Source organism: Ochlerotatus camptorhynchus, unplaced genomic scaffold, assembly GCF_037179485.1.
Source record: "Ochlerotatus camptorhynchus isolate MF236.1 unplaced genomic scaffold, CSIRO-AGI_Acam_v1.1 ptg000268l, whole genome shotgun sequence".
Lineage (NCBI taxonomy): Eukaryota > Metazoa > Arthropoda > Insecta > Diptera > Culicidae > Ochlerotatus > Ochlerotatus camptorhynchus.
The window spans coordinates 3,208,477-3,235,697 of NW_027040758.1; the positions used below are offsets into that span (position 1 = coordinate 3,208,477).

General features: G+C 44.1%; 2 protein-coding genes across 2 annotated transcripts; both read right to left on the reverse strand.

The window, feature by feature from the left end:
- Positions 1-12,539: 12,539 nt before the first annotated feature.
- Positions 12,540-14,216, reverse strand: LOC135705556 (uncharacterized). Its single transcript, XM_065227330.1, has one exon. It carries the CDS (start codon positions 14,214-14,216, stop codon positions 12,540-12,542), a length of 1,677 nt encoding a protein of 558 aa, XP_065083402.1.
- A 78-nt stretch (positions 14,217-14,294) lies between these two features.
- Positions 14,295-17,924, reverse strand: LOC135705557 (uncharacterized). The gene has a single exon (XM_065227331.1). The coding sequence runs from the start codon at positions 17,922-17,924 to the stop codon at positions 14,295-14,297; it is 3,630 nt and encodes a 1,209-aa protein (XP_065083403.1).
- Between the last annotated feature and the right edge of the window lie 9,297 nt (positions 17,925-27,221).

The window sequence follows — 27,221 nt, forward strand, 5'->3', positions numbered from 1 at the left end:
CTGCATCCAATATCGTCAGGCGAAGGCAAGATGCAGTGTTCTTGCAATCCTTCTGAAGTGGAAGGTTGGAAGACCCCGTCACCAAGCTCAACTGCAGGGCCAGAACGTCTACGATGGCAGCAACCAGCAAGCGCGACTGAGTCGAGTGGATCAGGGGCTTCCATTAGGCAACAGGCCGTGCATTCTGGTTTGGAGAGTTTATTCGAGTGATGATAAGCTTTGATGAAATCGGAGAGGCGAAATGCTGTGCTGGAACACGAAAAGTCATCAGGCAATGGAATGATTCTATCGAACACCATTTTCGACCGCAGGTCCAGAACGGCTAAGATGACAGGAACCAGCAAGCGCGACTGGGTCGATAGGCTTAGGGGCTTCCATAAGGTGACAGGCAGTGCGTTCTGGATTGACAGGAACATTGAGTACGACGACGTCCGATGTGAGCAGCTTGTAAGTATTGGTACAGTTGTGTGCAGCGATAACACGTTGCTTGTCAATCAAGTGTTTCCTGATGATCGCGAGCTCGAGTAGTTTTTTTCACGAGATTCGAAGGTTCGGATTTCGACTCCTTCTGGCCAGTACCATGTATCCTCAACGACGGTTTGAGCGTTCCTTGGTACAGTGGCTTTGAAGGACACAAATGTTAGGTCACGCTGATCCTTACCCCTGGGAATTAGCTTTACTACTTTCACCATGGAGGGGTCGACGTTGGTAATATCACAGATGTGATCCCGAATAGCTACTTCGGTTTGATCTGGTGTGAAAGGTGTCACGTAGTATGCAACTTGGTGTTCGTCAATTTTCAGCTGAGGCTCTTTTCGAGCAACCTTGAGTGAATTGAAACCGGTTGATACGGATAATGGTCCAGGTTGCCCAGTGGTTTGTTGCTGAGGTGTAATTGAAGTGGAGTTCATCAGGTTTGTTGTTTGATTGGGAGGATTAGCAGATGTAACTGGTATCGATTCAGCAGTGCCGTTAGCAGTGGCACCGGTGTCGGTGGACTTCAGATTTGATTGTTGAGACGAGGTGCTTTTGGAATTTCGGTTCGAAGATTCTCTCCATAGTTTCCCAGTCTTGTGTCCATCGAATCCATCCTGATGAGAAGCTCACGTAATGCCTTCATGATGATCTTGTCACGGTCATAAACAGCAGGCTCGAAGTTCAGTCGACAAGCCTGACAGAACCATAGGAGTCCCACTTGAGCAGACCATGACGCAAGATGACTTCTGTTCACTCCTACACAGCTTGGATGGTATCGCCGGTTACATGATCCACTGCAAACTATCAACTTGCTTGAGCTTAACGTTTTGTTGCATACGTTGCAATTCTCCATGACTTGAAGCTATGTTTGTCTATGGTGTATGATGTGTTACGCCTTTGGCTATTCTTCACGGGCTGCACGAGTCGATGTAGTGGTACGTGTGGGTATGAAAACTATGAAAACGATTGTCCGCTACTCTCAGGCAGATGGCGCTTTTCTCGGAAAAATCGACGTGGAGGTTAGATGAATGGCGCGTCGGAGGAATCAAACAATACACAAAGAACACTTCACTGCGTTGGCACATAAAAAGCCCAAAATCACTTCCAATCAAAAATTCACGACGAAAACTTCAGCTTTTATACACAACTACGACACTCCGTGATTGAAATCGGCACAGACGGATAGTTAATTTAATAAACAAACACAATTAAACGTGAAAAACTACTTCGTCTACAATGATGCGTGGCTCAAAGTATTGACAGCTGTTTTGCATTCTTGTCTGTTGTTTGGCATCCACACATGGTGAAACAAAAAGTTGGTTTTCCATAGAGAAATACCGTTGCGGTGGTGAAGGACAATCCCTTTGTTTAAGTCGTGTGGTCACATCTACTAGTTGCAAGTAGGTACGTGAAACTAATAGCGAATTCGTTTATTATTCAGTTCCAACCTGGATCTAGTATCAAGATTGGGTCTGCTTGTTTTCTGAGAAACGTCAGTTTGGTCGTTTGTTTTTAAAACCCAGCTTAGGTCGAGGGGGACGACTCTATCTACGATGCAGAAAATATTGTCTTTTGCTGAGTAGATAGAAAGAAGATTGATGACAATTCTGAAGATTTCCTGCAAAAAGATGATGCGCGATGCAAGTAGATGCGCGAAATGGAGTTAAAAAAAAAGATTTTTCGAAGATTAATTCACTAGTGTGAGATTTTTTGAGCATCTACAATTGAGATTTAGATGTGTCGCCCCCCTCGACTTAGGTTGAGGTTCACACTGACAAAAAGTTTGGTTTCGCACCGATAATAAACGAATTCGCTATAAGTACAGACAAACAGACATAACACATTGAATATTTCTCACTGTAAAACATCGTCGCTAAAACATTACCGCCATCTGTTGAGTACACTGTGGTGGGCACTGCGCTGAACAGATGGCGGTAGTGTGTAAACGCCAAACGCAAGGGAATTGCCTATGCGCGCCACAGGTGGCGGTACTACCAACTACGATACTTTGTCTGTTTGTCTGTGCTATAAGGTTACCTGTCACCTTGCCGGGGACTTGGTCAAGATACCAAGTGGGGGTATGTGAGCACTGTACTTTAGACGGGAATGACTCAACACGCTGGAGTCTTACGTATGGCGCAGGGCAGACAACTGCATGTCTTACCTCGAGGTCGGTCAGCAATCGAAAGAGGTCGATGCAATGGATATTGCTGGCTTCTGGGCCTCGATGACGTGTTGCCAGTATTATTTAAATACGTTATTGAGGAGTGTTGCCAACATCCTAATTGAGCTACTCTTGTGACGAGGGGTAAATTGAGCCCACTCACATCTTCCTACTTCCCCATTAAAAAATAAAATGAAAAATATATAATTAAAATATATATATAATGGAAATGGCTCTAATGTTGGCCTATCGATCTAAGATTGGGCCCATCGCTAAAAATCTGCTGTTTATCAATTTTATCTAGATGAATGCGTCATTGGGACGGTACTAATGGATATTTTTGGTCGCTAATGAAAATTTAGTCAATTGCTGAATTTATGTATGGGCCCAAATCAGAAGCATTTAGGCCGACATTACATCCATTTACCCTATGTATATTTTTACCGACAAAACAATGCTTTTCCCAAATTTGAGTTCTTTAAACTTTTCAGATACGTTGTTTTATTTAAGCGTGTAGACTGAGCCCTGTTCAAACTCCCGTGCATGCAAGAATCAAATGTTATTCAGCTATTCAGCACCAATGAGCTGGATTACCGAGGTAAAGCAATCGTTTAAGTTGTGTGAGTAAAACCCCTGTACGATACAAGCAATTAGTGACGTCACTACTTGCGTTTACGTTGTTTTTTTTTTTGGTTTACTAATACAACCATATTTCACGATCTGCTTCACCTCTCTCTGTACTCAGTGATTCAGCACTTCTGTCAAGAAAAATTAGATTCGTTTGAAGGTGTTGGTAAGAATAGTTCAGAATTACTCAGACATTGTTTTATTTGCATTGTGGAAAAGAAAAACGTAAACAAGTGTAGAACTTCATTTAAAGCTTTTGGATAGCTAATGTTTTCACGTAGTCCTTCAAATACGCGGGAGTTCGTTTCTTTCGAGTTGAGTTTTGCTGGTTCTGCCTGTTGTGCTGGTTCTGCTTGATTATCTCCTTGATTTTCAGAGACAGTGTCGCTGGAGTCGCGCCAAGTACAAACTTTTTTGGTTTGCGATACATGGTGTTTGAGGATTTAACCTGCCTCGTTGCTAAGTGTTAAGGTGCCGTTCTGTTCTTCAACAACCGTGTAACGCATAGGAGAAAATCTAGTTTCCCCTTTCGCCCGCGATGAACGTTCCACGATGACGATATCACCGGGTTTGACTCGACATTGTCGGGCACCACGTCGTGCATCTTCACGCTGTTTTGCCAGTAGCTTGGATTCTCGATCCCGTTGCTCAAAAAGGTCATCATCAATGGTGTTGCTTTCGTGGCGTAGGAGAGGAAGACCATCATTACTTCTTCAGGTGCTAGTTTTGTTACCCGGTGGGTGGCCGCATTATGAGCATCCACAGCCACGCGAAGTTCATCGACAAAGTTGGTTTTATCAGAAGACGCAGTGCACATCGCCTTGTTAATGACCTTCATGTAACCCTCTACAAGACCGTTCTGTTGTGGAAATAGAGGAGTTGAGTATATGGTGTGAATACCACGTTCATAACAATATGTTCTGTACTCGTTGCCATTGAAAGGCGGACCATTGTCAGTTTTTATGTTCGCTGGAAATCCTTCCCTTTCGAAGATCGCTTCTAGTATCGCCTTCATGTGATAGAAGCTTGTCGAGTTTACCGGCCTGGCGACTAAATATCGTGAGCGATAATCAACTGCAACGCGAATAGAAATTCCTCCGAACTGAACATATGGTCTGTTAAAGTCCAACGCGATGGTTTCCCAAACTGACTTGGGAGCGAAGATGCGCTGCATAGGAGTGGTTTTCTCTGGTCTTCCGTTAACAGTACAGGTAGCGCAAACTTCTACCCATCTTTCAGTGTCTGTTGCCATACCAGGCCACCACACGCGCTAACGTAAGATGGACTTCATTTTTGAGGCCGATGGATGGCCTATGTGTGCAACCTCCAGAGCTTTCTTTCGGAGAGATTCGGGGATCACTGCGCAGCCTGTTTTTACGACGACGTCATCTCGAGTAGACAGGTCGCTTTCAAGTTTTTCAAACTTTCCTAGATGTTCAGGCCATGTTCCTGTATGCAGAGATTGTATTACCAACAGCAGAGTCTCGTCCTTGGCTGTAGCTTCTTTTACCTCATCTTTCGTCAGAAAACTAACCGAGTTTGCTTCAAGCGACGCTATCTCCCAAGGGCTGATTTGTTCTTCGAAGGGGTCATCATTTCCGTTATACAGCCTTGACGATGCATCCGCGATGTTATCCCTACCGCGAATATACTCGACGTCATAGTCATAAGGACTGAGTCGAAGGGCCCATCCATCTGCTCGTGTGAGAGCTCTCTTCAACTCTTCCCGAGTACGATTCAGGATGAATGTTACTCCTTGTGCATCCGTGCGAAGAATGAACCGCCTCCCAAGCAGGAAGTACGAAAAGTGTTCTACCGCCCAGACGGCCGCCAACGCTTCCCGTTGGTTCTGGGGGTAGCTTTTTTCAGTTTTCGTAAAGGTGTCGCCACACGGCGCATGATATTTATGTTATAGTTCTCTATGACATAGCCGATTTAGTTTTCTATATCATAGTTATATGAGATTTGGGAAACAATTTTCAAAAACTATGAACTTTGACGTAATAGTAGTTATGTAGTAGAAAACTATGACTTAGTGCTATATAATAGAATTTTCGAGTGTACACACGATTGATTTTTTTTTTTGCATTTTTGTTCGCTTAATGAACCTGTGCACATCATAAAAAAATAGTTGCAGGAATGCAAAAATGGGTACTTCTGATAGCTTTAGATAAAAAAAAGAAAAGAATTACTGCAGCTTTAGCGTACCTCATCTTGAAGAGGCGAATTAAGCGGAGAAGTGGTACAATCTGGACAACGTCATGGATTGCTCGGTGTGAAGGCTTCGGAATCGAAACTAATCTTCTGAAGGAGCTGGGCGACGAAGATCCAACATACTACCGTAATTTTGTCAAAATGACAAAGCAGGATTTTGATTATGTGCTGGAGAATGTTTCATCGGTTATTACCAAGCAGGATACCAATATGCGCAAGATCCGGAACATCCGTTAAAGTGGTCAATTCATGAAACTTATCCTAGAACTCTGCGTTTTTTTAAAACCATTCATTGACATCTTATTAATATGAATTCGAAGTTGTGATCGGAAAATTGACTCTTGGGCCCACGAAATGGCCTACCAGAGGATCAAAATCATCCCTTAAAGAGGTAAACTCAAGAAACTGATCCTAGAGCTCTTCTGATCGTTCGAAATCACAATCACAATCACTAATCAAACAAGATAGCAACATGGTTGCGTCATCAATATGCGTCATTATAAGTTCTAAATGTGTCCAAAACAACGTTTTTACGAAAAATGAACGTATCTGATTTTTAGAGGCAACCCTAACCAGCTTGTTTAAAAAAAAAATTAACTCATGAACCATAAGAGATATAAATTTGGTGTATTAAACAAAAATCCTTCGAATTGATTGTTCTACAACTTTTTAGAACACTGCATTGGTTTATCTCAAATAATAAAAAAAAAGTTTGTATATCCAATTTACCAAGATCCTCAAGATCGACGGAAAACAAATCAAGAAAAAAAAAACAACACAGTATTATTCGAAAACTCTTATAATTATGAATTCGGAGTTATCATCGGAAAATAAACCCTGGAGACTATGAATGTTTCTCATGAACATCACATCCGCTCCTCTGGAAGATAATAGACGTGTCTTCAGAATGAACTCGGAGTTGTGACGGGAAAATGGACCCAGGGTCCATTGGATGGTCCTCCGGAATATACGGGACATCCGTTATAGTGGATCGTTCAAGAAAACTGATCTCACCACTCTATGTTTTTTAAGAACTGCTCAAAGACATTATTTTTCAATTTATTATCATGGATGATTTCTAGGTGGTATTTAAGTGTTTAATAACTTCTAGGTGCCTTTAACGAAATTTTTGGAATTCTTGGATTTCTCTCTCTTAACTTCTTAGAGATCTTTCTTTTGAGTTACAAGTTAACGAGGTCCTATATTTAATGTTTATAATTTAAATTCATCACATTAAAATTGAACCAATAAGCCATTTTAAAATTCAGTCTTATTGAGTTATTATTCATATTAATTTATGAGTGGTTTAAAAAAAACACGGAGCTCCAGAATCATTTCCATGGATTGACCACTTTTACAGATGTTCCAGAACTTTTAGTGGACCATCCCGTTGTCCCCATTATAAATTTTCTGGTCAAAATTCCGATATGATTGTGATAACACAGACAAACAGACGTAACTCTTCATTGTGTATCTTCGTTCACGAATTTAATAGTTGATTTGAATATTATCAGTTCCCTGAACTACTCGCCGCAGCGCTGGCATCGGATCACTTTGACGTTTCTATATATTCTATAGAACTTTTATGCAATATTCTTTACGAGTTCGCGAGCAAGCTTGTTTTCCGCGAGAAGCCCGAGAGATGTCGTTACTGAGGTCCTATGTTTTGAGATACTATCCCAAGTAACAATTCTGTAACCATTTGGCATCCACTCTGATTACGGCAATGAACAATCCGTTTAGGTAAAAACAGTGTAAACCACTCCTACTTAGTAATTCAGCTTTTTGCTGTTTTAAAAACCTTTTATAGGCTGGCAAGAAAGTCAAAAACTGTCTTGTTTTAAAATAAATTTAAATCAGTTCTCAATCCCTCCTTAAAACTGTTCTGTAATTCAAGCATAAATATCATTTGCAATTGTTTATTAATGTCGTGATAAACTACTTTATAAACGTGTTCTATCATTATAAAAGCAACCATACAACCATTAGGTTTTGCATTAGAGCAAAAAGCATTTATTGTTGCTGGTAAAAGTGCATCATAAACTCCCCAATTACTCTGGTTACAAATTGAGCTTAAAAGATGGTTCCTCATAGTTAATAAAATCAAAATTTATGACAAGAAAATCTCGAAGGATAGACGAAGTAGGATGAAAAATTCTAGTCGATTTCAGCAAAATTTACTTCTTTAGAAGAACCAGCACACCATCAACGACTGAACATCTGGCGGAGAAGAACAAACTGAGCGGGCCCCTCAAATTCATAAAACATTGTCGAAAGTTTAAAAAACATACCAGCCTTCTCCACATCTTGCAAAAAGATGACAACCGACAGCAAACCACAGAAACTGTTAGTTAGCGGAGATTAGCTGGTTTCCGATCCATAGCAGCGATTTTATTCGGCGAAAGAATCAGCTCTTCGAAAATTTCATTCAAGCGTACATCCTTGCATCGTTGGATGGTGCACTTCTGTAACCATCCGGAAAAAGGGGATCTTTCTCGGGAACGATTGCGCTTCCAGCTGTTCGAAATGCGAAATGTTGTGAAACAGTATCGCAAACTATCTGAGTAACTGCTCCCAATCTATCGGGAGTAAACCACCTGGAAGAACCCTGGATGCCACAGCGCAACTATCGAAAGATAAACAAACTTTGACGTTTAACTTTTTGCTGGCAACTTTGCCTCCATAAATGCTGCCATAAATCTGAACGGGTTAGGATCAAGCAAAATGGCTTTTGATAAATACAATTCAGCCTGCAAGTTTTCTTCATAAATGCTATTTTAAAACCTTATGGATTTGTTAAGGATTTCTTGAAAGCAAAACAACTTTTTCACGAATGGTCCATGAAAATCAACTTTTATGCCATCGCCATGTTACAATTAGTTTGCTTGTTTTTTACAATCTTCGATTTTCAATCTATATTTCCTTAGATATAACAATATTTTGGTAAATTTAGCACTGAGAAAACATTTAACTGCGAAAATAATAACAAAAAATATCGGCCAAGCTCGATCTGAAGAATTTACATTTTTTTTCTCAATGTTAAATAATTAGTCAAATCGACGTTTTACGAGGGTGGATTTAATTGTTTCGATGTTTTCACGTACATTTGACATAACATTTATTATGGCACTTAAAAGTAGGCCACTTAATGAGAACTTTTATAATAATCGATTTTTATACCATCAGTTTCTATTTTAATTATTTAGATAAGATTGGATTCATAAATCCTTTTCTATATTGATTGATGCTTTATTAGTGGATTTAGCATGCGGTTAGGGGAAATGGCTCGGAAAGGGTTTTTATTGTTGCTGAATAGCTTTTATTGTAGCTTTCAAATGATTCTCAATGCGTTCGTCATACAACCTTTTGCAGTAAATCAATCTTGAAGAGCTTCGAGAATACACCCTTCAGAACCTTCTCCAGGGTGAGCCAACTAGACATATTCTAGTTTTAATGAGTTTTTGGTGGATGCATTAATGACAAAATAGCCTTGACCAGGGTTTTATGAATGTTGTTTTATAGTTGCTTTGTAGTATTTCATAAAACTTGAAATGTTACTTGGGATGTTTCCAAGAATTTTTTTTCAAAGAGTTACGTCTGTTTGTCTGTGGTGATAAGTCGTTTATGAGTGATTTCTTCCGTAGAGCTCTACGATCAGTTTCATGAATTGGTAACTTTAACCAATGTTCCGGATCTATAAGTGAACCATCCCGTGGTCCCCAGCATCCCTTGACCAAATTTATTTTGATAAGATGTCCATGAGTGGTTTCTAAAAAAACACGGAGCTCTAGGATCAGTTTCATGAATTGACCACTTTTACGGATGTTCCGGATCTTTTAGTGAACCATCCCGTGGTCCCCAGTATAAATGTTCTGGTCACAACTCCGAATTTATTGTGATAATACGTCTATGAGTAGTTTCAAAAAAACCGTGGAGCTCTACGATCAGTTTCATTAATTGAGCACTTTTCCGGATGTTCCGGATCTTCCGGTGGACCATCCCCTAGTCTCCAGAGTCCATATTCCGAACACATCTCTGAATTCATTTGGATAAGATGTCTATGAGTGGTTTCATAAACAAAAACAAAAACACCGCGCACAGACTGCTGTCAAAAAACTATGACCAATACACTATGAACTATTCCGGCTTGATGGAATAGTTTATAGCTTGCAACTATGATATAGAAACTATCGCTAGACTGTACATACGACAACGACTTCGGCTCTATGTCATAGCTCTAAACTATAACTTGTAAGTCATAACTATGAGCTATCACGTCATAGTTTAGGTGTTTCTATGGGCTATAATATAGTTTTCTATAACATAGCTCGCTATATACTAGAAATAGCCTCCGTGTGGCGGCACCTTAAGCGCTTTAGAGGCGAACGAGATTATTCTGCGTGCGTGGTTGTTATCCTCTTGTACAAGGACAGCACCAAGTGCCACTGGCGAGGCGTCCGTGTACAAGATTGTCTTGTCATCTTCGGAAAAGAAACCTTGGGCTATGGTGCATTGTGTGAGGTTTGGACCGTATCCCATCGGAATCACCCAACCCTTTTGGAGAGCAGGCACAACCAAGGGCGTAGCCAGGTTTCGAGCTAGGGAGGGGCGAAAAAAAAAATTACCATGGAAAATTTGGCCGAATGCCATTTCACCGAACGCCATTTCCTCGAAAGCCTTTGTGTTGCCGAGTTTAGGGGGGGGCAGTCGCCCCCCCCTGCCCCTATCTGGATACGCCTATGGGCACAACCTACCTATTCAACTGCACTGCGACGAAACAGGACGAACGAGATGCTTGCTGATTGAAGCGTCGTTGGGTTGTCAGATTAAAGAGGATGAATAGATTCATCCTGTTCATCCAGTTGACAGCTCGTCGAGGGGTTAATCAATAGATATTGCACTATGACTGAATGGTAATCCATTCAGTCAATTGTGCACCTCACACATTGGATGATTCGTTCCTTGATTATATTGAATGCCTTTTTTGGTCAGGTCCCCAATTCCACGAGGTTGTTGCAGACCATAGTGGATTAGATATGTCGGCAAAGTTCTGAACATGAGGACTGACAAAGGATGCGAGGCCCAGGAAACTCCGGAGCTCTGAAACGGATACCGGCTCACGAAAACACTGGATGCTTTTCACCTTGGCCTCTTCGATGTGAAAGCCATCTTTGTCCAGCTCATGGCCGAGGAATTTGATTCGAGACATGTCAAACTCACATTTTTCGGTATTGATGGTCAGGTTATTCGCTCTCATGATATGCAGCACTTTCGCTACAGTTTTACGGAGTTCTTCTAGGGTTGCTGCGTGTACCAGGATATCATCGATGTAAACGATCACGTCATCTACGTCTTCTAAGATACGGACCATCTCTCGTTGAAATATCTCTGGCGCACAGTTAACGCCAAACATCAGTCGCGTGAAGCGGAACATCCCAGACTCAGTTAGAAAGGTTGTAAGGTCACAGGACTCATTGGACAGCTCCAAATGATAATACGCATTGCTCAAGTCAAGCTTGGAGAAGTATCTAGCCCCATGCAACTTAACCTTCATCTCTTCGATTAACGGAAGGCGGTAGTACTCCCGGTTGATCGCTTTGTTTGGTCCTCTCATATTGACGACCAACCGGAAGTCGTCGACATGCCGCTAATCCACTCCGGTGCCTTCGTGACTCGCTCTATAATGCCACGCGTCTCCATCTATTGAAGCCTGATTCGCGCGCCTTATCTGTAGGCTGCTGGCACATTGTAGTAGGCATTCTTTACTGGGACAACTCTTTTGTCAACAATGAATTTAATTTTGATTCCCGGCATTTTGGGGAACACTTGTGCTTCATTTGGGATCTCGCAACTGTTGATTGCCGCTCCTACATGCAACAAGCCCATGTCGCTCGCCGTTGAACGCCCGAGTAATGAACGTCGTCCTTCGCTCGTGACATAAAACAATGTTTCAATAGAGGGTTTTGAAGATTCGAAGGTGTTCGCACAGGATCACAAATTGATCGGATTTCGGACCTTACACCTTAATTAATTGCGGTTATTTGCAACGGGAACGGAATTTATTCTTCTTCAAAAAAAGGTCACAGGAATAATGATAAAAAAAACATCTGTATACGCGCGCGATTGGTGGATAACTAATTTATTGCCCCTATCAGCTGTTCACTCGTACCTACAATCTACTCGTGGAAAGGAGATTAGCTGATAAGAGAGGATCGTGAGAGCTGTGTGTGAGAGTAGGTGAAGTACGATTTCGTGTGGAACATGTTTGGTGGTAGGGTGCTTCTATTTATGTTCAAACATACCGCCCACCTTGGAATCTCAGTGATTTCAATCTAATCTAAACACTTGTCTTCTTCGATACTGCTGCCGGTTCCACGACGTCAATGACGTGGACTAACTTCTCCTTCTTGATACTGCTACACTGCTACTACTGCTGGACGACTGCTACAGCCCAACTACTGCCGGAACTTGGCACGGAATTACTTCGATCTTCTTCTTCGACTGACTGACTTGAGGTCTGACACGGGTGTGTCCACGGGTTGGCGACGGAAAGAACTATCTAAAAAATGAGAGGGTGCTTTTTAAACTATTTAACCCAACTATAAATCGACTTGCCTGGAGCGGAGGCCTCCTGGCCTCCGCGGGCGCCGAAGCACCAACGATGATTCCATATCACACGGATAAATTGCTTGGAAAAACGGATGTGTTGACCACCAAAACGATGACGATGCTCAGCGAGGCTCCAGTTTGGACGAACATCGGATTAGTGTGCCATGGATTCCCCTTATCCATCAACGCGTCGTTGAAAATCATCATCCTACTTTACGGAAAGGAATTGCGACAAAGTCAGGAACGTATCGTAATGACAGACAGGACAGCACCGTGAACTTCACACATGCAGAACGTTACAGGATGCCGATCACCAATGATGGATCAGCGAATTACGGACGGATGGACTGGACTTGGTAGACCTCAAGATGTTCAGGATTTCCGGAATTGGAAAATGATGTTGACAGTGGTTAGTTCTGGTCGCACTGAAGCACGAGCAGAGCGCTGTTTAATTTTGCTCGGAAGCAGAAAGATCGAAGTTGTCACGTATCGGTAGGATGCAAATTTTGGAAATTGCCCTTCGGTACAGACCGTCTTGCGTTTTGACAGTAACTACGCGAATGTTTCCATCTGAGCCAGCATGAATGTCAACCACACGTCCTAGCTTCCATTTCAGAGGCAGGAGGTTGTCCTCTTTCAACAGAATCAAAGTACCGATGGACATGTTATCGCGCTTGCGGGTCCATTTTGTTCTATTGTGGAGATCGGAAAGGTACTGGACAGACCACTTCTTCCAGATTTGCTGAACATAGTCCTGAGCTCGCTGCCACATAGACAGCCGATTGTGCTGAATATTTTCCAACAATGGTTCTGCAATCGCTGTTAATGGTCGCTGGACGAGAAAGTGTCCAGGAGTTAACGCTTCGAAATCCGACGGGTCGTTACTGATCGGAGTGAGCGGTCGAGAATTCAGGATGGCTTCTATTTGTGGCAACACTGTAGACATTTCGTCATGCTGGAGCACTCTGTCGCCGATAGTGCGCTTGAAATGCCCTTTGAACGATTTCACCGCGGCTTCCCATAAGCCGCCGAAATTGGGAGATCTTGCCGGAATGAATCGAAACTCTATTCCTTCCTCTACTGCTCCGCGTGCAACAGAATCGTGGAATCCTTGATCCATGAATAACTGCCGTAATTCATCCAACTGACGCGTGGCTCCAACAAAGTTCAGGGCATTGTCGCACATGACTAGGGCTGGTCCTCCCCTGCGTGCCACAAATCGTTTGAAGGCAGCAAGAAAGGCTTCACTGGTCAAATCGCTCACCAGTTCAAGATGGACTGCCTTCGTTACAAGGCAGACGAAGATTGCGACAAAGTGTTTCCTAGGGAAGGATCTGCGGATTGGATAGCTAATTAGGAACGGTCCGCAGTAATCCACGCCTACGTTCAGGAATGGTGGCGCTGGAGATACACGTTCGGATGGAAGGTCAGCCATTAGCTGATCCAAAACCTTCGGTCTGTTACGGAAGCACTGGACGCATTCATGAATGACAGTGTTGGCTAGGCTTCTGATGCGTGTTACCCAGAATCGCTCCCGCACTGTGGACACAAGCAGCTGCATCCCAGAATGGAAGTTCTTGCGATGATAATAGTCTAGGACCAACTTGGCCAACGGATGACGGTGACACAGGATTATCGGATGCTTCCGACTTGCTGATACTGGTGCCTTTGCTAATCGACCTCCTACACGTAATACTCCATCGATGAAGATAGGGTTGAGCTTGTTCAACTTTGACGACGGGCTGATAGACTTTCCTTTCTCCAATGCAGCGAATTCCATCGGAAACGATTCTCGTTGTGCCAGTCGAACCAGGACTGCTAGTGCTTCTTCGTGCTCAGGATACGACAGGAAAGCAATACGCCTCTCATCTCTATGCTGTGTATTATGGACGAAACGGCGTATTCTTGCGATCAATCGGACCAAGATAAAGAGAGACGAACGAAGGCTGAATATTTCACTGACTGGTTCCGATGTTGCTGGCAGTGCAACGATCTTTCTTTGCTCCAGGAGTGCTTGATCAACTTCTTCTTCTGGAACATTCGACGGCCATATACTAGCATCTTGGCGAAGCCACAGAGGACCTTCGAACCACAGCTTTTCATACTGTAACTGGGCTGGAATCATTCCTCGAGAGATAATGTCGGCCGGATTGTCTGCACCGGCTACATGCTTCCAGGAACTTCCCTTGTAATGTGCTGGATTTCAGACACTCGATTCGCCACGAACATCTGCCATCTCGATGTACATCACGATCGTAGAATCGGTCCAAAAGTGAGCTGTGTGGTGGATACCGGTACTGCTGACGAACTTCTCGTACAGATGACTGAGGAGTAGCGCGCCTGACAATTCCAGTCGTGGTGTAGTTTGTTCCCTTTTCTTCCGCTTGAGATCCTCTAGAGGTGCAACTTTGGATTTCGCTGTGATGAGACGAACTTCCACTGATCCGCTGAATGTGGTACTCCGGAGGTACAGACATGCTCCGTAGGCTTTCTTGGACGCATCGCAAAAGCCGTGAATTTGAATTGAAGCAAGGTCCGTGCAGAACGTCACCCACCGAGGAATCGAAAGCGAATCTAAAGCCGAGAGATTTCTCCTGTATTCGATCCAGAAGTTCTGCATTGCTTCTGGTAGCGATTCATCCCAGTCACACTTCTGTCTCCATAAATCTTGCACGAACATCTTCGCAATGATGACGACTGGTCCCACCAGGCCAAGAGGATCGAATAATCGAGCCGTGTCCGCAAGTACAACTCGTTTGGTAATAACTGCATCTGCATTCCAGACGGGTGACCGAAATAGGAAGCAATCAGTACTCGTATTCCACAGCAGACCTAATGTTTTGACAGGAGCGTTCGACATATCAAGGTCCAAGGCAGATTGATCATCTACGAGATGAGTTGGTAACTCAGCCAGAAGAGCACTGGAGTTGGAATTCCACTTTCTCAAGTTAAATCCACCCGAGGAGGTTAGCTCAACCATTTCCTTCACCAAACGGATAATGGCTTCGATGTCATCGGCTCCAGTCAACATGTCATCGACGTAAAAATCATTCTTCATCGCCTTCGCTGCAACGGGATACTTGTCGGACTCAAGCTCTGCTAGACGTTGCAAACACTTGGTAGCTAAGTAAGGTGCGCACGCTGTCCCGTATGTGACTGTAGTCAACTGGTAGATACGAATTGGCTCGTTCGGTGAGTTTCTCCACAAGATGCATTGAAGTCGTTGATCCAACAGGTACACCAGTATCATTCGGTACATCTTCTCGACGTCTGCAACAACTGCTATTCGATGGAGGCGGAAACGGAGCTGAATTGATAAAAGATCGTCTTGCACGACTGGACCGACCATTAGCGCATCGTTCAGGGAAACGCCCGTGGAAGTTTTGCAAGACGCATCGAACACCACACGCAGTTTTGTGGTGGTGCTGTCCGGCTTGAATACAGCGTGGTGTGGGAGAAAGTATATCGGGAAATCTGAATCGTTGATGTACACTTGCTTCATATGGCCTAACCGCTCGTACTCGTGAATAAAATCCTGGTACTGAGCTTTCAGATCTGGATTTGCTTCCAAGCGTCTTTCCAGGGCGAGAAAACGTTTAGTAGCGATTAGTTCAGATTCTCCAAGCTGCTGCATCACGAACTCCTTCTTCGGTAGGGACACTACAAATCTTCCACTGCTGTCCCGTGTTGTTGTTTCGTCGAAAACAGCTTCGCACGATGACTCTTCCACAGAATGGATGCTGCTGGATTTGCAGGATTCCAGCTCCCAAAATCGTGCTAACTGGTCTTGGATGTCCGCTAGTGTACATGAATATGACACTGCTTGAGGCGGATTTACTGGTTGATTTGGAATGGGACCAGACACGACCCAGCCAAAGACGGTGTTCTGCAGAGTTGGGCCGGTTTTCGATATCTTGCTGCGCCCATCGGTAAGGAGATCAAAGTAATACACCGCTCCAATGATGATATCGATGGGTCCTGGATCACTGAACTGCGGGTCTGCCAACACGATGCTGCTAGGAAGAATCCATTGACCGGTGCTGACCTTTCGAACGGGAAGTGTTGCTGTCAACTCTGGTAGCACATAGAACGGCATGTTTTCGGTATACGACGAAATATCACCAGATCGGGGAAAGATGAATGCCTTGACCATCCTTCGCGATATGGATTTTGATCCTCCAATTCCTTGGACCGCAAAATAATCCGGGAATCCTTGAAGTTTTAACCTTTGACAGAAATTGGTGCTCATAAAGCAATATTGCGAACACGAATCTAGTAAAGCTCTGGCTAGTCGTGTCGCTCCGTACTGATCTTTAACGCACACCACAGCTGTGGATAGCAGTACGTCTCGAGTACGGTTTTGGTTACTGATTGACAGTGAAATTGTGTTCTGACTAGTGCATGTCTGGTTTGTGGTGAACAGTGGTTTAGTGTTCTGCGAGAGTGTAATAGGGAGAGCGCTTGTGGAAGGTTGAGTGGTTTGGTTGGGTATAGACTGGCCTTGAGTGTGTGATTGTGTCTGGTGTTGCTGTTGGTTCGCTGATGAAGATTTCGCTTGCGACGAGACGGAGGATTTGACAGACTGATTTGAGTCATTGTGCAACAGGGAATGATGTTTCTGTTGGCAATGGTGGCAGGACCCCTTGACGCACGACTTCGACTGATGTCCTGCTGATAAGCAGTTGAGGCATAATTTGTTTCGTCGTGCCATATCGTAGCGTTCGGGAACCTTCAGTTTCAGGAACTTGATGCAGCGGAATGCAGAATGGAATGCCTCTCCACAAAATGCGCACTTGTTCCACGATTGAACTGCAGAATTACTCACTCCAAGCTTGGGCCGTTTCTCCTGGACTGGAATGGACTTCACGGGAGCGACTGATTGTAGTACGGAACAGTGTCCGCGCAGAAACTGGATTAGGTTCGTGTATGTGGGAACCTCTTTCGAGTTGTGATGTGTCTCCCAGTGTCGAAGAGTAGCGGAATCTAAGCGCGAGCAAACCATGTGTACTAATATGGTGCTCCAATTGGCGGTCTCCTCTCCGATTTTCTGCAGCATCAACAAGTGTTTCTCGAAATCACCAACCAGCTTACTCAGTGATTCGTAACTCTCCTTCTTCATAACTTCTACCGCAAACAAGGAATCCAAATGGGCCTTGACGATTAACTTTTTGTTTTCGTACCTCCGTTCCAGTGTTGTCCAAGCTACCTCGTAATTTACTTCGGACATCTCCACCGAGTTGATCTCTTGTAGAGCTTCGCCCGTCAGTGAAGATCGTAGGTACGAGAACTTATCCACAGCTGTCAACTGTTGGTTATTGTGTATCAAGCTACGGAAAGTGTCTCGGAAGGTGACCCACTCCATGAGTTGTCCACTAAAGTTCGGCAGTCTTATTTCAGGCAATTTTACTCTCGAACCATTGGCTGGAACGGCTTGCGGTACTGGTCGGGCATCAGGTCTAACTCCAACAAGATCAGGCTTCGGCATTAACCTTGAAAGAGCAGCCTTCAAGTTGTAGTAGCTGTTTTCAATCTTCATAACGATCTGCACGTTTTCTTCCTCTCTCGCCTTCTTCACAGCATCTATGCGAACTTGATATTGTTCCTTGGATATCTTGATTTCAGTTTCTTCTGCAGGAACAATGTCATCCGTCAACAACTCAATTCTTCGACGGACTGTGTGGAATTCCTTGAACACCTCCTCCAATCTTTGCAAGCGGATTTCCACCTGATCACTCTGCTCCTCTTCATAATGATCTACGAAATACTGCATACCATCGAGAGTCCTCCGAATGTTCCTTTCCTGCTTCTGAAGTTCACGAAGATCGTTAGTCATGTTCACTACTCACTCACAGCACTAATTACTAAGAAATTGAATAGGACACTTCACTGCCACCGATACTATCACTTCCACTGTGCACTTTTTATTCACAATAAACTCCTCATCGACTCGACGTCCCGCGCGATCTCGCGAAGCTTTGGATAAAACTGTGAAGATTGACAACAGCGAGTGGAGAAACCAAACAGGCAACAACCAACAGGAGAAAAAGCCAACAATTGCAAGACCAACCGTCCAATTTCGTGGAGAAAATTGCAGATACTGCCAAGGCTCGATCCCAATGGAGAAAAACGCTCAGAAATAATCGAAATTTCAATTTATTTACCACTGTTCAATTAAATGCAGTTTGACTCCGGCGGTTACATGCAAAACCACCACAAACCATCACAGATCATGCAACTAGTACTTCCCCGTTTCCAGCTGTGTCGGTCGTCTCGGTGCTATTGGTGTGTATTGTTGTTCTCCTCAACTGGTGCAGGAACGTGCAGCAAACTGCCTAATATCGCCTGTCTATTCTTCACTGCTATCGTCACACTTTTTATACCGCAGCTACCGTCGCCATCACACGGCACTTGTGTTACGTTAGGGTCACTGCTCTTCAAAAAAACTGCAGACCACGTATGAAAAACACTTTTTCCATAAATCACTGTTCTTTATCTTCGTGATCACACGCACTGAATCGGTCCTTTTTCAGGTGAAAAGTCCCCGAAATCCGGTTCGAAGGACCAAAAATGTTCGCACAGGATCACAAATTGATCGGATTTCGGACCTTACACCTTAATTAATTGCGGTTATTTGCAACGGGAACGGAATTTATTCTTCTTCAAAAAAAGGTCACAGGAATAATGATAAAAAAAACATCTGTATACGCGCGCGATTGGTGGATAACTAATTTATTGCCCCTATCAGCTGTTCACTCGTACCTACAATCTACTCGTGGAAAGGAGATTAGCTGATAAGAGAGGATCGTGAGAGCTGTGTGTGAGAGTAGGTGAAGTACGATTTCGTGTGGAACATGTTTGGTGGTAGGGTGCTTCTATTTATGTTCAAACAGAAGGCAACAATTTCTGCCCTGAATGCTGCGTTGACAGTTATTGGCTTTCCCGAACCGTACGCATGTAACCCACTGTCAGCTGGTGGTTGAACCGGGTTAAGTTTGGCCCTCCCAAGATGAAATTCTCGCTTCAGGAGCTTCCAGTCGTTGCCTCCGATGACGTTCACGTCGGTCCTGGAGTCAATCAAGAATGTTATTGAGCTCGACGACCCAACGCAACAATTAATTAATACATCGTTAAGGGATAGTATGTTTACTTGCTGAAATAGTAATACGCGAACGAAACATTTATTCGGCATATTCAAAAACACTTGTTTTTATTCAGAGAAGTTTTACAATAATCAATTATTTAATACCTTCTTTTCTTCATTCTCCTCATCGGTCCAGCCAGCAGGATTTTACTCCGTATCGCGTCGTACATTATTCACGCGCCGCTTCCGACACGATGGAATGAAGTCCCCACGTTCTCCGCAACCGATGCAGTTTTTGTCGAGGGCCGGACAGGTTGTACCACTCCTGTGCGAAGGACGGTAGCAACGATAGTCGATAGCAACGATTTCGACGCCCCTGAGATTGCTTGTCGAAGCTGCGATATCGTTTTGTGGGATGTCTATCATCTTGACCCTCTCTTCTGCGCTTTTGATGCATTTCAGTGGGTGATTTCCGGTATCGCTGATGAACTGCAGAAATATTGGAGCCACTGGGTTGTGCTGTTTCCGCCTCGTAAGCTTCCTCCCTTGTCGCTGATTGCACTATGAAATTCGTCTGGTAGCTGTAGATCCTGGCCGTTTTTGTGAGCTCCCTGTTCCTAAGCCTTTTCAACAATTGAGCCCTGACGAAACGTTCTTGATCAGAGGGGCTGTAGCCGCATAGCCTGACCTTCTCCTGGAGCCTGGCATGGAACGCCACAGCAGATTCTCCAGTTCCTTGCATCATACCAGCAAACGCCTTATGTTCGACTGCTGTGTCCGTCATGGATTGTAGGTAGTTCCGCACGTTTTTCACAAAAAACTGTGTAACAATCGGGTTCCGCTAGGCTTGGTCGTAGTTTGGACAGTAGCTATGAACGTTGTACGGGATTTGCAGCGTTTCCCAGAGACGCCGCTATCTCAAAGTTCTCAATGAACCTATTCCACTCTTCCCACATTTTGTTTGCGGGAATACCATTCGGGAAGGGTTTAATGTGGTCCCATCTTACAGCGGCCTGAGTAACATCCGTGTAGCCGGTGGAATCGTAGGGACCAGCCCAATTGTCGTCAACGTCACGATGCGTCGCGTTGTTTGGTCGTTGATATGCACTCAATGTTTCAGTCAAATCGGCAATGACCTTCTGTAATCGCTCGATCTTCTCAACGCTTCCAGATTTCGCTTCCCTTGGTTCTTCGGTCGACGTCCCGATTACCAGGGACCGTCTTGGATCCATACGATCTTCGCTTTCGCTCGACGGTGGTGGTGGTACTGGTGGTGAATAGACTGATGAGTCCGACGTAGTGGAGCATGAGGTCGAACTGGTGCAATCTGAGAGTTGATCTCCTTGCTCCTGATCACCCTCACAGCTGGATTCAATCTCGTTCGTCTCTTTTATGGTGTCCTCCAAGTTATGCGACTCATCACTGAGTAAAGTGCAATTGATAATCACCTAGTTTCTAATCACCGTGTATCACTAAACGTCAGAATAAAATTCTCTCTTCTCTTTCTTTTGTTACGGAACACACGTGTTTAGTTTAGTCTCTGTCCGAAACTGGCTCAATATTAAAAGGTTATGGGCCCAGTATAACCGAGTGTTAGATTTTTTTCGTTTTGGAACCGCAAAAGAAATCGGTGGGTAGTGCGCGATGGACGACGACGCAAAAATCATCAGATTCAGGCCTTTCGACGGAACAGGCTTCAACAATTGGAGCTTCCGGATGCTGGTGTACCTTCAGCAGCTGGAGGTGCTGCATTGTGTAGAGAAGGCGGCTGCAGAAGAAGATTTTTGGCAGAGTCCGGTTGGTGCAACGGCTGAGGTGCAAGCGGCAAACGAAGCAAGAAAGGCTGTGCGTATCAAACAGGACAATAAATGTCATTCTGTATTGATTCAGGCAGTAGCGGACAGTCACAGCTATGAGGTTCTGCGAAAACGATCGGTTGCAGGAGCATTTCCTGCATTTTGATCAGCTGGTACGCGAGATTAAGGGAGCTGGAGCAAAGATGGAAGAAGAAGACGTTATCTGCCATCTTATGCTGACAATGCCTGAATCGTATGATGCCGTTACGACCGCAATGGAAGCGGTGTCGGAGAAGCTGACCATGGATTTAGTGCGACGTAAGTATCTCGACGTGGAAGCCAAGCGAAAAGGCCAGCGGCATGAAACGAATACGGAGGAAGCAGCGTTCGCGGGAAAATCTAAAGGAAGATTGAAGTGCTTTGCTTGTGGGGAATTTGGCCATAAGAAGGCCCAGTGTCCGAAATCCGGTGAAAATAAAAACAGTGGCCAGAAGTCCGGTAAGAAGAATATGGTTCAGGAAGCGAATGTCAGTGCGAAAACGGTGTCGTTTGTGGCTGCTAACATTGGACCCGAAACAGCAGCAGCTGGTAGTGTGGTGGATGCCAAATGGTTTTTGGATAGTGGAGCCTCCGAACATATGGCGAACGATAAATCATTGTTCGAGAGTTTGGAAAAGTTAGACCAGCCAGTGATCATTCAGACGGCGAAGTTTGGTGTTAATTTGCTCGCTCACTATAAGGGACGTGTCGTAGCTAGTGCTATCGTAAACGATGAGAAGATTCAAATGAATATGGAAGACGTCTTGTTTATTCCGGAGCAGTCTTTGAACGTCCTGTCGCTGCGACGGTTGGAAAATACCGGAAAATGAGTATTTTTCATCGGTTGGTGCGTGACCGTCGAGAACAACGGTGAAGTTGTGGCCACCGGAAAGCAGCTGGGACGGCTATACTGTATGAATCTCGTTTGCAAAGGTAGTGGTAAGAACGGAAGTGCGCTAGTGACGGGAAAAGTGAGCAAAAAGATGGAACTGTGGCACCACAGATTCGGCCATCTCGGAAACGATAATTTGTTGAAGCTTGTGAAGAATAATATGGTCGAAGGTATGTCGGTCGAAGGCAGAAATGCCAGATCTACGGAAATCTCCGTAGATCTACGGATTTTACAAATTTTTGCGGAAATACGGATCCGTAGCCAAAATCTACGGAATTCGGTACAGTTTCTACGGATTTTTTCTTCAGTATACGTCTCCCTTCAGAATCGAATTTTACAATCTAGAGTATAATCTGATTCTGAAGGGAAAGAAGCATAAAGTAAAATACAACCGTTTTCTTGTCACTTATCCTTTTTTTTATAGAATTGGCGTTGACGGCGACTCTGTAGCTCTTCTCTCCTATGAAATATCCAGTAAACAAACGTCAGACTGTGCGTGAAACTCTTCACTTCTGAGAAAGTTCCCATAATATACTGTAAATCTTTGCTTGAAGAGAAAAATTTTAGACGGTGCCGTGTGAAGGCAAATAAAAGTCGACCGTAGTCGGCACATTTTCTGTGATAATCGACTACCTTTGCTTCCGACACTTGCAAAACAAGCTTTCAAATAACAGTACCAATGTTAAACGACAGGCTCTGTCATACGACACTGTCACCGAAGGCCGTAACGAATGTATGTATTTGAGTTTTTCTCATAATAAGAGCTGCTGATGTGTGCTTGTGTGAATTCTGAAAATAGCAAGCAACCATGCCCTAGTTATAACATTTCTGATCAGAAATGGTTTAATTGACACCAAATTGAGGAATTAGAGCGAAATCACACATGTCATATGATAGTTATTTGATAATTTTCTTTTTGCTCGAATGTTGTTCTACCGTTTGCGTTGTTTAAGAGAGACGGCGCTCTCTTCCCCGTCAGCTCGATGATGATCAGGCCTTCAACGTGTTCATCAAAAAGCACGTAATCCATAAGTCGTCGTACTTCTCCGGTTTTATAACGGAAAATACGCTTAAAACGTGGCTTTCTTATTAGATGACGACACCACTGTACCGCCGCTACGGGATCATAATTGATCAGGTCGCCATAGATGATCTTGAAACCCCTGCAGTGGATCCTCAAATTGAGCTGCAAACCATTGCCGTGGATAATGAGACAGAATTGCTGCATGGACAACAGGAAACGCTCCTTTGGAATAAGGACAAATGCCTGGAGATTGTTTCCGCGCAAAACAGGGTTGAATATATGACGAGCACGGCGAAGAGATAGCTTTTCCTGCCATATGTTTTGACCATCTACGGAAATTCGGATGACATATTTCATGATGGCATCCAGTGAAACTCGTCGTCAAGACAGGCGTGTGGGCAAACCACAACATTTGTTGTATATGACAATGAAAGTTCTACGCCTTAGAGTTTCCAAAGGCTTGGAGTGCACTTTTAAGTGCACGGGGACAAGCAGTACATTGAGCGAAATCTATCCTTCCTCAAACCAATACCGAATTCAGTACAGTATTGGTAACAAAGGAAGATGATGGAACATGATGCGACAATTGGGAAAGCCTACGATGTTCCTCACACTTAGTGCAAATGAGATGAAGTGGTCCCATTTATTGAATCTCATACATTGTCAGAAGGACACATTGGCTATGACTTAACAGATCCTATCCAGGAATTGACTGCACTACAAAGAGCAACTCTGGTCAATGATGATCCAGTCACGTGCTGTGTGTTCTTCAACAAGCTGGTTGATACGGTTGAAGTTTTAAGCACCGTGGAAGTCCTCACGCGCACATCTTGCTATGGCTGAACAAGGATCCCCGGGTAGCAATCAGTGAAAGTATGCCAAAAACTACAGATTCAACAGTATCAGCATAGAGGTAACTCTGAAACCAGAAGGTCCCGAAGAAACGAGCTCAACTTTTTGGCTCAGCTCTGGTACTATCTTCGGTCCCAACCCTAATAAAAATTGTATGGTTAATTTGCTTAACGACGTGTTCTCGGTATCATCCAAACCATTTGTGGAATAGTTCAATGATATGGGTTATCGTTCGTTTATGGTTATTTTTTATTAGGGAAGCTAATCGATGCACCCATCGAAACATAGGAAAATCCACGAACCCCTCATTTTATCTGTCGAACTTTCATAGCGAATCAAAACAAAGATAGTGTTGTAGTGGAATTTATACTAGAATGGGGCACGTTAATCGATTTGCTTGGGACCAATAGGCTAGTCAAGTAGTGAGTCAATTTAAAATCGTTAGTTTCGTATTGATTGTTGGTATCATGGTATTCATGCCTGTACTACCATCGGCCCTTTTCAGGGCCACCAAGATTTTCCAAAAGAGTTAAATTTCTGAACATGTCCCAACTAAAATTCGTACCAAAAGCTTCTTTTCAGGGCAATTTTAGTCATACTAAAGAGTATAAACAGAGAGAACCCCGCTCAAATTCCTATTCCTACACAAAACACAGGTCCTGCTGCAGTTAACAAATCCGGAGTGGTTTGTGATTTGGGCGTAATTGCTTTTGTAAACAAACACGTCAATCACCGATTTCTCACGAATAAAAGCTCAATCTCGTAAACAAACTATACCAAATGACGGAGCAATCAATCCTCTACCTGATAGTGGTATTAGTTTTCGAGTTAAGGTTTTATTCGCGGGAAATCGACGATTGACGTGTTCGTTTACAAATGTAATTACGCCCTAATCTCAAATCACTCCGGAAATAACACGTAGTCCGACGTCACCATTGCGTACAACCCCAGCGGGCTGTCTCTAGTAGTTTTTCAAAAGTTCTTTCATCGATTTATCATTTAACGTAAAATATCACCATAGAACTAAAAAAAATATATATCACCTCCGGCTAAAAAAAATCCGTAGAAATCCGTAGATTTGAATAAGTCTACGGAATTGCATAGAAAACAATCTGGCATCTCTGGTTGAAGGTGCTTGTGAAGATTCCTTGAAGTTTTTTGTGTGAACCGTGTATTGGTGCGAAACAGACGCGAGAACCGTTTCATACTCGAACGGAAAAGCGTACTGGCAGGCCTCTAGAAATCCTTCACAGTGATGTTTGCGGTCCTGTCACACCAGTGTCGTGGGACGGGAACGAATATTTTGTGACCTTCACGGACGACTTCACACATGTGTCGGTTGTCTTCTTGATGAAGTCCAAGGACGAAGTGCTAGATAAATTGATGGAATTCGAAGCGGTAGCCACCGCTCACTTCGGGACGAAAATCGCTCATCTCCGTTGTGATAACGGTGGTGAATACACCGGGAAGTCAGTGAAGAGATTTTGTAAACAAAAAGGTATTCGTCTTGAATACACAGTGCCGTATACACCCGAACAAAACTGTGTTAGTGAAAGACTAAACCGTACGATAGTGGAAAAAGTTCGTGCTATGCTGGCCACGAGTGGTTTACAGAAGACCTTGTGGGGTGAGGCAGTGTATACCGCGGTTTACCTCATGAATCGGAGCCCGAGTGTCGCGGTTAATGGAAACATCACACCGTTTGAAGCGTGGAACGGCCGTAAGCCAGACGTGTCCAACCTTCGAGTGTTTGGGAGTGAGTGTTTTGTGCATGTCCCGAAACCGTTGCGGAAGAAACTGGATACAAAAAGTCAGAAGGTGATTTTTGTCGGGTACGCGCCGAACGGTTATCGATGCTGGAACGGGAAGAAAGTGTTTGTTTCGCGTGACGTTATTTTCAACGAGTGCCATTTCGAAGAACCACAGGTGTAAGAAAAGCTTGCGGAAACGGTAGTGATCATAGATCGGCCACCAAGTGTTCGTGTTCCAGATGAACCGGATGAATCGTCGGATGTTTCTTCAGATTCCGGTAGGGAACCCGAACCTTTTGGTTCGGCAGAAGAAAATGGTGAACAAGACGATAATCCCGCGGGAATCAGTGGTGTTCGAAGAAGCCATCGGGTGGTTGTTCCACCGTCATGGCACAACGATTTTGAAGTTGACATTACGGCGTTTACGCTCAGTGCTGAAGAATTCGTGGAGGATATACCATCCGATGTGGAAGTCTTGAAAACGCGTAGTGATTGGCCGATGTGGGAAAAGGCTATTGAAGAAGAACTCGAGTCTTTGGAGAAGAATGCAACCTGGAGCTTAGTTGAACTACCCAAAGGAAGAAGAGTGATCGATAACAAATGGGTGTTTAAGATCAAAAGAAATAGTGAAGGTGAAGTTGAACGGTATATAGCCCGGCTTGTTGCTCGTGGGTTTTCGCAGCGACAGGGCTTTGACTATTCAGACACATATTCACCGGTAGTGAAGATGTCCACATTGCGTATCCTTCTGTCACTCGCGAATCAGGAGGACTGGCACGTACACCAGATGTACGTAAAATGTGCGTTCCTGAACGGCATGTTGAACGAGGAAGTGTTCATGCGTCAACCGTCTGGCTTTTAGCGGGGAGGAACACTGGTTTGTAAATTGAACAAAGCCATATACGGTCTGAAGCAGGCCTCACGGAAGTGAAACGAGCGTTTTCACGAATTTATGAGCAATATGCAGTTCAAGAGAAGTGAACATGACTTTTGTTTGTACTTTTGGTCGGTAAATGGCGTAGTGCTATACGTAGTGATATACGTGGATGATATACTTATCATTGGGAACTCTGAAAAGGCGATTCGTGGGCTGAAGTGGAAGCTGTCTGCTGAATTTGAGATGCGAGATCTACAAGAAGTAAGAAGCTTTCTCGGCCTGAACATTCTCCGTGATCGAAACAAGGGTATCATGGTAATTGAGCAAAAAGTGTACGTAGCCAGTATCCTTGAACGATTTGGAATGAGCAACTGTAAATCGTCAGCGATTCCGATGGAGCCACATCTGAAGCTCGAGAAAGGGAAAGATGCTAAGCAGTTTACCACGAAACCTTACAGGGAACTTATCGGCTGTTTGATGTACCTGATGGTAACTTCGAGGCCGGATATCTGCGCTGCAGTAAACTATTTTGCTGGGTTTCAGTGCTGTGCGATGGATGAGCATTGGGTTCATCTAAAGCGGGTGTTACGTTACCTGCGAGGTACGAGCGATTTTCAACTCGTGTATCGTCGACACGATTCGTCGAATACTCTTGAAGCGTTTGCAGATGCGGATTGGGGTAACGACCCCAATGACCGACGTTCGGTATCGGGGTTTGTGATCAAGTCATACGGCTCGACGGTTGCATGGGCAACAAAGAAGCAATCTTCGGTTGCACTGTCGACTACGGAGGCGGAGCTGATGGCGCTCTGTCTTGC

What these genes read in the sequence shown, in the direction of transcription:
- LOC135705556 (XM_065227330.1), bottom strand. Translation starts at nt 14,216, where the DNA reads ATGATTCCAGCCCAGTTACAGTATGAAAAGCTGTGGTTCGAAGGTCCT.
- LOC135705557 (XM_065227331.1), bottom strand. Translation starts at nt 17,924, where the DNA reads ATGACTAACGATCTTCGTGAACTTCAGAAGCAGGAAAGGAACATTCGG.